The sequence below is a fragment of the Ciconia boyciana genome, chromosome 12, assembly GCF_034638445.1.
Source record: "Ciconia boyciana chromosome 12, ASM3463844v1, whole genome shotgun sequence".
In the NCBI taxonomy this organism is placed as follows: domain Eukaryota; kingdom Metazoa; phylum Chordata; class Aves; order Ciconiiformes; family Ciconiidae; genus Ciconia; species Ciconia boyciana.
In genome coordinates, this window is record NC_132945.1 from 23,638,557 (window position 1) to 23,651,378 (window position 12,822).

Here is a 12,822-nt window from a genome sequence, read left to right on the forward strand (position 1 = left end):
CCATCTAGCTGAGAAGGTTGCAGCTGGGACAGAAAAAGAAACAAAAAAAAAATCCCTTCAAGTAATTTAAAACAGCCCATTCTTGAGGTTACAGCTGCACAGAAGCAGTGACCAGCTGGGCCTGTTTGGGGTGATAAGGCAAAAAAGTCTGAAGTCCTGGAGGGATGGAAGAATGAGAAGGTGTCAGTAGTGACAGATTAAGAGTTATTCTGCAGGTTGCTTCTTCACACTCCTGTGATTCTCATCTCCATGTGACCAGCGCCAGCTGCCTCCAGTTACTTCTGCACACAGCTTGGCCACGCAAGCCCACCACAGGCAGCCGATAGAATGATGTAGATGATAACCTGGGGAAAGAAAACAGCCACTTCAGTAGAGCAGCATACTTCCATCACTCAGTCAACTGCTGACTTGGCCTGGCAATCAGAACACAAGCTTGGAAGCCCCAGGTTATCAAAACCCTAACTAACTTGTCAAATGCCCTACAGGGCTTTGTGCCAGCGCCTCTTCCTCCACAACCTTGCAGCAGCATGGGGATGGGGATGAGAACCGTCCGCCAGCAAAACACAAACGCAGGTTCAGTGGTGACAAAGTACTTCACGCATCTAACCTGCAATTACACTTCAGCATCCTCACGTTAGCCCTGTTTGCACCTATTACAGGCTGGAGGTACACCGTCACATCGAAAAAAAGCTACTTTGAAGTTAAATAACAAGATACCAACAGGACGAAGGCCCAAAAAGCTTTTACAGGTAGAGTAGCCATAAACTCAATCCCTTAGCTTCTAATGGAGCTAGCAAGGCAGCTGTCTGTGACAGGCACTTAGCAGCTAGACAGCACTGTCTGAAAGCTTTTCCCATTGCCTTGACAAGAAAAGCTGCCTGGCACGACACTCCTCTCTCCTCACCTCACACAAGACCATCAAAACACTTGTTTTACAGCGAAGACCCTTCCAGGCACAGAGCTGAGTACATGCGGGTCTAAAGACAGTAATATGCTATTGGCATTTTCCAGTGGTTAAGCCTGACTTAAGAGCTAAAGGTTATTGTGCTCCATACTTACAATTGATACGATGATGATGACGATAGTAAGCTTGAGGTTCTTCATACACATGGCTCTAGCAAGGTTCCTGCTGGTAGTTTTGAAAGTGACTGACTACAAGAGAAAGTAAAACAACTAATTAATTCCTGAAGCTGCTGCCAAGGAAGCTGCATCCCAAGAAGCGAAATGAAGAGGCTTTTCCCAGCTACCACCTCCCTAATAACCCAAACCACTGCAGTCATCTCCTCCAGAGCCACTGAACTCCTGCAGGTACACCAATACAAAACGCAACGGGCATCAAGAGAAGACTCTCCCACTACTTCAGGGGCAAGATAAAGTGTAAGAGTCAGTCCAGAACGAGCTCGGGGCTGCGCCTTCCCACGCTCAGCTTGGGAGAATTAAACGCAGAACATCGCTGGGTCTGGAGGCTGCCCACGAGGATGAGCTTACCTTGGAGTACTTCTGGTGGGGTCTCATTTGACTCCCAACCTTCTGGGAATTGAAGTGCTCCAAAATATTTATGGAACTACTGATCTAATCACCAACATATTACATGCAACTTTATTACTGTAAATGAGACAACCCATATTGCTACTCTCGACAACAGTTCCACAGGGGCTAGATGAGTCCTTTAATGCTAGAACTTTCCTCCAGTACTTGGGCTTGCTGCATTTTATGGAAAGCCTGTGGTTGCCCTGTTGCGAGTCTCCTCTCTGTATCCTGCAATTCCACCCATTTGGTCACCAAATGACCTCAGGAACCCCCCAGGCCGTATTAGTGCAACTCTCTTCACACGCTTTCCCTGCACAGCTCATGCAAGGATCTTCCTGCCCAGAGAAAGGCTGCAGCACCCAGAACGAGCCAACTCAGCAGCACACTCTGCTGGTGATTTTCAGGTTTTCCCCGCAAACCACCCCCCAACTTTTTCAGGTAAGGCTACCCCACGCAGAACTGCATCCCTGCGAACTGTAATTTTGACTTCAAGCCGATTCCCATGCTCAGCCACCACCTGAAGTTTGGGATCACTTCTCTTGCTCAGTGGTGCAGCTTCTACCCGTGGAAGCAGACTGCTGGATGCCAGCACACCTCATCTCAGCCCAGACTGGTTCTCCAGAGGACAGGGCTACTCTGACCACCAGCTTCTATCAGACCTCCCTCCCTAAGGGAGGCCCTTGCCACCATTGCTAGGAGGGTTCTAACAGGTTTGGTTTATGTACAATATTCTGGTGGTCAAGGCTCATACAGGCATGATAAAACACAGTCCACTGCTCTGAAGTTTGAGACCTTCAGCCCTGGATCTCCTAGGACACTCACTACTGGGCTGCAAGACATTCACACTAGAGGCATATCCCATTCCTTCATTTTCTGCACGGTTTCTAAGAACCAACACTCCCTGGGGGAGCTCGTACATGAATTCAGCCTAATTGCTGAAGGAATTCCAGTCCATTTGTCTAAAGCATTACCTGAGGTTAGACTACTTCTTGCCACCACCTGAGGAAGCGGTAAGGTTTAAACACCTGATAGCTGGACAACAGTATTCCCTACTGCGTAAGCTCCAGGCATCTCTACTAGCTCTCTAAAGCATGAATACTTTCTGCCAGCTTAGAGATGTTTGAATCTCCACAAGGCCCATACAGGAGACACTGGCACTCTGCCGGGTTGAGGATTGCCTTCGGAGAGTCAGGTGCCAAAGGAATTGGGCGCCAAGCCAGGACTCTGCAGAGGAAGATGCTGAGCCAGGTCTAGGGATTCCCAGAGGAAAGACTAAAAAGCTTCAGAGCGTACGACACTTTACTAGATAACATAATGCTTTATAATTACATTAAATTTTAGGTTTTTTCAGTCTTTTCTCACTTAGAAACACTCCATGGAGCTCCAGAGTCTTTTACAGACTATTCAGGTGGAACAACTCATCTTTTTTTAAAAAAAAAAAAATCAGCTACACTTTCCCTGTTGGTATACTAGAATAACTCCACAGATTAACATGTTTCCAGCTTATCTGCGTCAAGCTGACTTCAGACCAGGCTGCAAGAGAAGTTTTAATTATGATCTTTAGCTTTCCTATCGCTCCAGATAAAGGGCGGGTTTCTCCCCCCTTGGGCACAAGAGATGAGGACAAGAAACACCCCCGCTTGTGCTGGCAGCACGTTAGCCTGTGCATCGGCTGTAGCAAACAGGAGCAAGTTGAAGATGGTTCTTTAACAGGACGGGGCAGCAGGCTGCTGGGCCCCGGGAGCAGAGCGTTTGGCCAGCAGCACAGCCTAGTATTTAGCAGTCCCCCACAAATCCCACCGGTACCGGCAGGATACAGAACAGAGACGCATGGGATACCTTCATTCTCTTAAAGGAGCTGCAAGGCTGAGATGCAGCTTGTGAAACAGCAGTGCTATGTTAACGGTGGACTTGATCTTAAGGGTCTTTTCCAACCTAAATGATTCTATAAGGAGGGGGAGAAATGAGACAGGACTTGCGTCTGATGCAGGGAAGGATTACCTGTAGGTCTAGATGCTTCAGTGTCCGTTTAAAAGTGGCTCTAGATGCTGGTCTTCACCTCCACTGCTCCCTCATGAGCACAGTGCAGTAACACTATTCCCCCATTTCTAAGTTCTTCCCCAGACTTACCGAATCCACAAGATTCTCTGTTTTATCGATCAGCAACTCCAGCTTCTCTCCTCTTTGTGCCACAAGGTCTGGAGAAAGAGACAAAAATCCAAATCTGTAGGTAGAACCCCAGTGCAAAAAGCTGCTTCCAATACCCAAGCCCAACTGCAAGCCGGGAGCTCTTGCCAGTGGCTCATTAGACATCAAGCAGTTCTCAGCCTTTCCCAGATTGCCAGGCAACAGTACTTAAGGAACAGTCTCGCTTCACACAGGCTACGTTTTGGGACTGACCTGACTCAATTTGGTCAATCCCAGATCTAACCCTCTATTTTAAGTAGTCAGACTTGTCAAAACCCAAACCAGAGTCTGACACACACACACACAAAAAAAAAGCAAGCTACTGAGGAGCATTTTCCTCACAGCAGCTGCAGGAAAGCCACAATGACAAACAGACCAAATCCAGAGCGAGCTTCACCCCATCACAAGCTGTGCAAGTTCATCTCAAACAGCGTTCCTCACACCCATGTGCCACCCTCAACCAAGCTCAACGCAAGTAACAGCTTGCAAACTCAGAGCTCCCCCAGCCCCTTCTTCATCGGTTCATTCTGTCACGAGAGGCCACCCCACCATCAGCTTCACTCTCGGAAACTCTCCCTGCGGGACTGCCATTCTGGCCCAGAGGAACTCTGCATGCGTGGCACTGAGGGAAGCCAGATACCTATGTTTCGAACCATGATTCCTTTAAGTTCATCGATTTGAGCTTGCGTCTCTGCCACCTGGTCAGTGCCCTTGCTCTCCGAGTGGTATTTCTGTAACAAATGAATAGTCAGTGAAAGCAGGGACCCTCAACGTTGCACTTCAGATCCTTAAGACAAAAAAGGAAACTCCTGGTCGCTACGGAACAGCGCAGACATAAACACGAGTTTTCAAATTACCTGAGACATTTTTAAGTGGGTAGTAGACCAAAATCTGACTTTCTCAGCCACTTACAGATCACATATGCGCATCTGCTCCTGCACTGCAGGAGCTGCAAGGCAGCCAGGTGCCTGCAACTTCCAGAGTGCCCAGAAATAAACAGCCTCCTTTGAAAGTCTAAGCAACTGGCAGCAAGGAAGGAAAGTTAAGACAAGAATCTGTGAGATTTGGTTCACTAAATGCCTGGGCTACTATCAGCAGTCCCACTCCCACACATCAGTTCTGAACTGTTTATGAAGGCAACACACTTTCATGACTTTCTCTACTTATCTCTAGAACATGTCAAGAGAGTCCTGCAATTTCACAAGGAAGACAGCACGCAGCCATCTCTGCAGGTGAGCGTCAGAGGGAGTTCCAGCAAAGATACGGAGGGCCTGTGAACTGGAAACACCACACCAGAAGATGTTGAAGATGGCCAATTTGAGTTGCCAGGCAGCCAGGAGCCAGTCTGCTCCGTACTAGACCCACCTAGGAGGATTTCACATGCCACCTCCTAGCTACAGCCTGGCACTTGCCGACAGCTTTGCTGATATTGAATCCCTGTGGTGTGTTACAGCCAGTGGAAGAAGCACGCACTAGATACCCCAGCGGGCTGCTCAGTGTCTGGATGGAGCACGCTCACCTGCTAGCTTGTCAGATACCTACAGAAGCACACTCCGTTCTGCGGCCTCACAGAAGCAAGCCAAAAAAACATGACATGTTGCTAACCTGTGCACCATTCCTGTCATCCCTCCCCATTAATTCTCTTCCCTTCAGAAGTGACAGGGACTTCACTCAAAGACTGCTCTTCAGGTTTTGGGATCACAGGTGACTGCATGTCACCAGTTTGGTGACTGCATGGTTCAGGCTGGCAGGCGAGAGCAGCACTAGCCAACATCCCCAGGTCAAAAGGGGTCTCGGCATTTGCAGAATCAAAGGAGGGAAACTGAGGTGAAGGCAGCATTGGATAATTAAGTTCTGCTACTCCTGGACTGATTTTAAGTCACTGCTCTCATCACAGGCCTTTTGCAGTCAAGCATTGCTAGCCACAGCTCCTATTATCCCACTCTCTAAGTCACCTTCACCCAGGGAAACAGGTCTCCATGGCAAAACTCATAAACTGCTGTTTTCCTCTAAACTTGTAGCCATTGCACTCACATCTGAAGACCTTCACGAAGCATCTCTACTTTAATAAGAGACCATCTAAGGAGACTGACAGCAGAGGCCAGGACTAGATCATGATTGCTTTACTTCATGACCACCCCTGTGGCTATGTAAACCCCAATTTTCTTCTGAGTAACTGTTCGATTTGCATCCATTTCTGACAACATGGGAAGCAAGAGTCTCTAACACTAACAGCATTCACATACTCCGGTCATAATTAATGGCTCTGGCATTGAATGCAACGGCTCCTTTGAACCTTCTCCTCAGAAGTTAAGTTTTTTAGGGGAAGGTGCAGAACTGGCATGCTATCAAAGCTGGTCACTGGTTTTACTGGAAGCGTAGCCTCCCTATACTGGAGTTGTAGCACGCAGGTAATACTGAACCACCATATGATCTCCTCCTCTGCCCTCAGCCTCACACTAGTTAAATTCCTTAAGTTACAGAAATCACCTAGATAACAGTCCTGCTCTTGCACTACATGTAATATTTGATCAAGGCTCTCATCTCAGCAAGTTTTAGAGCCATTCGAGGGAAGAGCTTTCTGTCATCGCTGAACTTCTATTAGTTGATGCCTGGATTTCTATCAATGCATCTATTATGCAAAAGCTAAGGTAGGCAGCTCCTCTCGTGCTTTAGAGAAATGGAAAGGCTGGGATTTTTAGAGGAATATCAACACCATGGCTCTGAAGACTGCCTGGCTCTTCTGATAAGGCAATTCATTAAGCTTATTCCAGCCATGAACAGCTTACTATTTGATGAGTCATCACTTCATATAGTTTCAGTCTCCACATATCAAAGCCTGGTGGAGAAGAAAAACTCAGCCCTATCACACACAGGAAGTTAATCTAATTTATCATGCACAACGCATTGGGCCCTTCTGGAGCCACACGGGCATTATTATTCATTGCTTTCTATCTGCTGCATAAGCCAAAGAACAGTTTCTGCAACTCTACATGCTCCAAATCACCTCCGCTAGGCACTGAGGGCACCAACACCAATGGCTCCTTTCACAAACTCCAGTACAAACTTCAGGCAGCCCAAGTGCAAATCCTCACTTCACCTTCACCCACCTCACAGTCCTGGCTTCATCCTGCACCTCAATATGCAACTTTTACTGCTGGAGAGTGTTATAAAGCTTGCCCAGTTTCTACACTAACAGGCAAGAGCTATGCTCATGGGTCACCAGCAAAGGACCTCTCCTCCTGCACCTGTAATATCACCAAACCTGGCACTTTCAGTAGATCAGCAGGAAAAAAGCCAAGCCCTTCACAGAGAACAGCAGCACCAACATGCTCACCAGCCACAGCAGAGCAAACAGAGCCTCCTACACCACGTGTACAGCACCAGTTGTAGTTGCCCCAGATACAGATTGTGTACAAGCTCTGAAAGCCAATATTCCAAGGACATCTTATCTTTAATTCAAGGGAGGTCTCAAAAAAAACAACCCCAAACCAACATTGCTCAGGTTATGAAGTTGTTTGTAGTCAATTAAGGACTCTTAAGTCTTCAACAGAAGATTCAAAGCACTTTCCTTGTAGACCATATCGCCTGAGGTTTTGTGCACTAATAAGGCTATTGATCATATGAGTCACAGGGCAGTTTTTTATTCCTTCTCTATTTTCCATCTGACTTTGTTCATTTAATTGGACATCACATCTAGCAACAGGCCTGTGCTTTCCCCAGGCCTGTTTTCTCTGCAGGTGCTGGAAGCGTACCACTGCAGACCAAACAACAGGGAGAAGTGCGAACTGCAACATTCCCACTACATTAACAGCTCATATTTTAAGAGCAGCCCAATCCCACACCTAGAGCAACTGCTCTCTGCTTTTTCTCCTCCTCTCCCCCACAAAAACACGCCACTGAAGCGGAGCAGGGCGTTGTTTGCAGACCCAGATTACACATCAAGTCAACAGTGCATTAAGAAAAAGTGCTCTGTGAAATGCATCTCATTCTATAGAGGGCTGAATAGAAATGCAAACACGACGCTGTGCACTTAAATACTTCAGAAGCTATACCCAAATACTGCTATGAATAAAATACATAAAGCATATAGTCAAATCTCTCCTGTCTGGCAGCTGTGGGCTTTGCCACACCTCACATACAATACACAGCAAGCAAAGCACTTTTGTGAAAATGGGATGGTAGCATCAAGGCCATATGAGATTCCTGTGGTAAGCAAAATAAGCACCTAACTCCTCTGCACTTCGAGAGGAAAGCAGATTCAAGCCCAGCCTTCTCCTTCAGGAGTCCAAGAACAGACCCGGAGTGGCTAGAATAGTCTTCTGAAACCTGGAAATTTCTGAAGAAGGAGATTGATGGTGTTCTGTACGTGCCCTAACAACAACATTCAGAACTCAGCTTTAGTTGAGCTGTCAACAGGGCCAATAAAATCAGACGGCACAAGCCAGAACACATCAGAACAGTGGTGCCGTCCACTTCCAGCAACTGAAAGCAACATGCTACATTGCCAGAGGGAAAGCCAGGACAGACTGCTGCCTTCTCACACTGCAGGAGAGGGGTGCCACTACAATCCCACCGGGACACCAAGCTGTGCCAGTATGAGGTAACCACTAGAGCAGTGGGCAGGAAGATGCCTGACACTGCAGGCAGCCCCCTGACAGCAGCTTTCCTCGCTGCAGCTGTCTTCCTCGCAAGGCTCTCTGTCCCACAGCCCTTCCATGCTGTTGTTCAGTGCCTGCACAGGCCCCACTGACATAGGCTCCCTTCATCTTCCATCCAGACTGGAATCATACTGGTGGAGCGAATCACCTTGCAAAGACTACAGTGCCTACAGTCCCTAGGCTTGGAATCCAGCATCGTCCTAAACACCACTACAGCCTCAGCTGAAAAGCGCAAGTTGAGGGTGAAATAGATATTCCCCTCACTTTTGAAATACCCTCGTACTTTTAATTTTGGGGTTGGAAGGGTCCAAGGCAAATCTCAGCTCAGAGAATGTGGGACCTTTCACAAGTCATTTATCCTGCTCTTTAACCTCCTGCCTATCTTGGGAATGTAAATCCTTGGAGCCTCTGTGCAAGCTAGCTGGAGAGTCTACCATGGTTCTGTATGCAGCACTTGACTGTAATCCAAGCCCAGTTTTCTTTCCTCCTGAAAAGGATGCAGTACCATAAGCAAATACGCTGTCACGCTCCAGCAGTGTGCCACTGAAATTACCATGAAGTAAGAAGGAGAGAAGCGAGAGGCAGTTAGGGATTACTAGATACTCAAGTTCTGAAGTTTAGTTTAACAGAAACGGATGAACATGCATTTGCCTTGCTCTTACGTGACAGTGATGTTAGCTTGCACTGGATGGTCCACTGGAACTAGGTTTGACGTTTCAAATGTTACCATTAAAATCTAATCTCCAGTGCAGCTACCTGGTACAAACAGTTAGTGCATCACTATTAACCCCAACCCATTTTTACCACCGAAGTAGTGAAGCAACCCAGCTGCAGGGTAAGTGTGGGGAAAACGGCCAACTCCCCTGGCTGTATAGCCAGGCTCAGCATGGCGCTTCAGTTCCGAGTGAGAAAATACAAGGAGAATTTCTGGGGAGAAGTTTGGCCTGTTAGGGAAATCCCATTTAGCAACAGATCTCACCAGCTGTGCAGCTAAGACACTTGAGAACTCGCTGTTCATTGCATAGGGAAGGGCTGTCTGTGCTCTTGAGCCATATGTGGTCTGAAACCTCTTCTTGATTTCATTCAGGAAGCTGAAGGCTCTGGATCGTTCAAAGTCCTGGAAGGAAGAGAGCAGACCATGTCCAGAGCTGTATCAAGTCAGGAATAATGACGTGTACGGGGCACGTAGCCAATTGTAGGAAACTGTGATTATCAGTTCTTAACAGGCATGCTGTGCATAACACTATGGGATTTGACTGGTTATCCTGAGGTTTGAGTAGCAGCCAGATTTCAGTCTCAGCTTCCTGGACATTGGTTGGCAGCAGACTTTACTGGGGTATCCATAGTTCTAATTCTGTGCCTGGTACCTTTTTCCAGTGAGGGAGAAGTTTTTGCTTCAACGCTTCCAGAATTGAAGAGTATTATGCATATTTCACTGACAAGTAAAAGCTAGCCTCAACATCTACATTCTACTGCACTGGGGCTGCTAAGAGAGAAACTAGGCAAAACCAAGAACTTAACATCAGAACTATTCACGTGCATTTGAGTTCCAGACTTCAAAGCTGTAACTGATGTGAATGAGAACACAAGCAGTAGCTCCAATGGGAAGAAAAGGCACCTCAGATTAGCACCCACTATTGATTTTCTTTGACATACAGATACAAAAAAAAGCCCAAACCTGCAAAGAGCCTGTCTGTGCAATAGCTGTAACCAAAACACTTACATCATCTGTGATGCAGAGGTATATAATCCTGTCTTGGCAGATGTAATGAAACAGGTAACTGCAGAGAAGAAAAAAGAAAAAGAAAAAAGGGTCATTTGGAGCTGCCGCAGGGCTAATCTTCTAGAAGACACTACTGCCTGCAGGGCCTTCAAGGGCTGGAGAAGTAGAAGAGCAAAGTCCAGTTACTCTACAGGAAATCACACAGATGCCGACACATTCCAGCCATCTTTGCTGAGGTAAGTGTCTCCATTCCTATAAGCTGCACTGAATTAGAAACCACCTCCATGTTAAAGAATCACTGGCCTCACACATACTTCACAGCACTCCATGCTTAGCAATAACTCTGTGGGACATCTAGTTGCCAAACAGCTGCAGTTCCACATTCTTCCAGCTACTTGTAAAAACAAAACCTTGACAGGATATGCAGGGGTAAGATTTATGTCTAATCTTAGTCAACCTACATACAAGCATGCGTGCACTAGTTCACATGTGACACGAGCTGCCGTTAATTACAGTGACCAGAAAGATAACACTTTAGTGAACCTCGCTGGGACAGTGACTTGCTGCTTTAGCCTTGTTTGTATGACCACTGGGTTGCGCTGCCTTTGGTTTTCATTGCAAAGGCTAAGAGACAAAAGCAACCACAGCAGAAAATGAATTAGAACAATAATTGGGCTAAACAGGCTTGAATCATGTGGCTAGGCTAACTATTCATGTAAAGATGCCTTCAGTGGTGCTGAGCGAACGCAGACGTTAGTTAAACGCAACCCTCCCTCAGTATCCTGAAAAACAGTGCAAGCCAATTCAAAGCAGTATTTTCCTATCAAAATTAAAAACCAAGTGTTATTTTAGGCCCACCAGAAAAAAACCCACCCTTTAGTTTGTACACAACTAAAGCCAGACCAGAACTGATCAGAGCATTCTAGTTCAACTCACTGGCTTTAGCTGTTGCTTTTTTATTACATTGCCCCCTCACCACTATTTGGTACTTCAGTACGTGACATTCTTCTGCTGAGTACAGCAGGACAAAATAGGAACAGTTGCAAAAAGGCCACATGAATACTTTTTTTTTCTCTAATTAAATACTCTATGTATCCTTTCACATTGACATTTGTGTATTCCCAAAAGTTTCCCCAGCCAGCATGTGGACCCTCTTACAAAGTCCAGAATAAAAGCAAGTTAATGTACGTGCTGCACAGCAGTCGCCTTGTACAGCTCTAAGGGCACAGCTCAGTAGCTTTCAAACTCAGGTTTTGTATTATATAGATATGAGACATTGAAATAAGCTTTAGGGGTGGGCTAGAAGTATAGTTTACTGCCCTGAAGGTCTGTTCTCATCCAAAAAAAACCCCCAATTCCTGCATATCTGCAACTATTGCCCCTCCTTTCTGGAAGGGGAGAGGTAAAGCTTGTCTGGTACTACCTTGTAGGCTCCCCAGTGACTTGCAGAAGAATCTTAACAGCAGAGACAGAATAACCCCAAGAACTCCTGATGCTAGAGGGCTGGTTTTCCTTGGAGATTATATAATGGCTATTATAATGGAGATTATATCCTGGTCCCAGTTGACTGGAGATTAGCAAATGCGATGCCCATCTTCAAGAAGGGCCGGAAGGACCTGGGGAACTACAGGGCTGTCAGCCTGACCTCGGTACCGGGGAAGCTGATGGAGCAGATCATCCTGAGTGCCATCACACGGCATGTAGAGGATAACCAAGGGATCAAGCCCAGCCAGCATGGGTTGATGAAAGGCAGGTCCTGCTTGACCAACCTGATCTCCTTCTATGACAAGGTGACCCGCTCAGTGGATGAGGGAAAGGCTGTGGATGTTGTCTACCTGGACTTCAGTAAAGCCTTTGACACCGTTTCCCACAGCATTCTCCTGGAGAAACTTGGACGGGTGTACTCTTTGCTGGGTAAAGAACTGGCTGGATGGCCGGGCCCAAAGAGTGGTGGGGGATGGAGTTCAATCCAGCTGGTGGCCGGTCACCAGTGGTGTCCCCAGGGCTCGGTGCTGGGGCCAGTCCTGTTTAATATCTTCATCAATGGTCTGGACCAGGGGATCGAGTGCACCCTCAGTGAGTTTGCAGATGACACCAAGTTGTGCGGGAGTGTTGATCTGCTGAGGGGAGGAAGGCTCTGCAGAGGGACCTGGACAGCCTGGATCGATGGGCTGGGGCCAACTGTGTGGGGTTCAACAAGGCTCAGGGCCGGGTCCTGCACTTGGGTCACAGCAATCCCATGCAACGCTGCAGGCTTGGGGAAGAGCGGCTGGAAAGTGCCCGGCGGAAAAGGACCTGGGGGTGTTGGTCGACAGCCGCCTGAATGTGAGCCAGCAGAGTGCCCAGGTGGCCAAGAAGGCCAACAGCATCCTGGCTTGTGTCAGGAATAGTGTGGCCAGCAGGACTGGGGCAGTGATCGTCCCCTGTACTGGGCACTGGTGAGGCCGCACCTCGACTGCTGTGTTCAGCGTTGGGCCCCTCACTCCCAGAGAGACATGGAGGGGCTGGAGCGTGTCCAGAGAAGGGCAACGGAGCTGGGGAAGGGTCTGGAGCACAAGGCTGATGGGGAGCGGCTGAGGAACTGGGGTTGTTCAGCCTGGAGAAAAGGAGGCTGAGGGGAGACCTCATCGCTCTCTGCAACTGCCTGGAAGGAGGCTGGAGAGAGGTGGGGTCGGTCTCTTCTCCCAGGTAACAAGTGATAGGACAAGAGGAAATGGCCTC

General features: G+C 47.6%; 1 protein-coding gene across 5 annotated transcripts in view; it reads right to left on the minus strand.

Annotated features, from left to right (window-relative positions):
- The window catches only part of VAMP7 (vesicle associated membrane protein 7), a 23,058-nt gene continuing 10,236 nt past the window's right edge, over nt 1–12,822 (minus strand). For all 5 annotated transcript variants that reach the window (XM_072876558.1, XM_072876554.1, XM_072876557.1 and 2 more), the window contains 6 exons: nt 10,102–10,159; nt 9,358–9,495; nt 4,358–4,448; nt 3,661–3,728; nt 1,060–1,152; nt 1–344 (listed from right to left, as the gene is read on the minus strand). In XM_072876558.1, the coding sequence (XP_072732659.1) occupies nt 276–344; nt 1,060–1,152; nt 3,661–3,728; nt 4,358–4,448; nt 9,358–9,495; nt 10,102–10,159 (517 nt within the window). In that variant the 3' untranslated portion in view covers nt 1–275. The remainder of the gene's footprint in view (nt 345–1,059; nt 1,153–3,660; nt 3,729–4,357; nt 4,449–9,357; nt 9,496–10,101; nt 10,160–12,822) is intronic.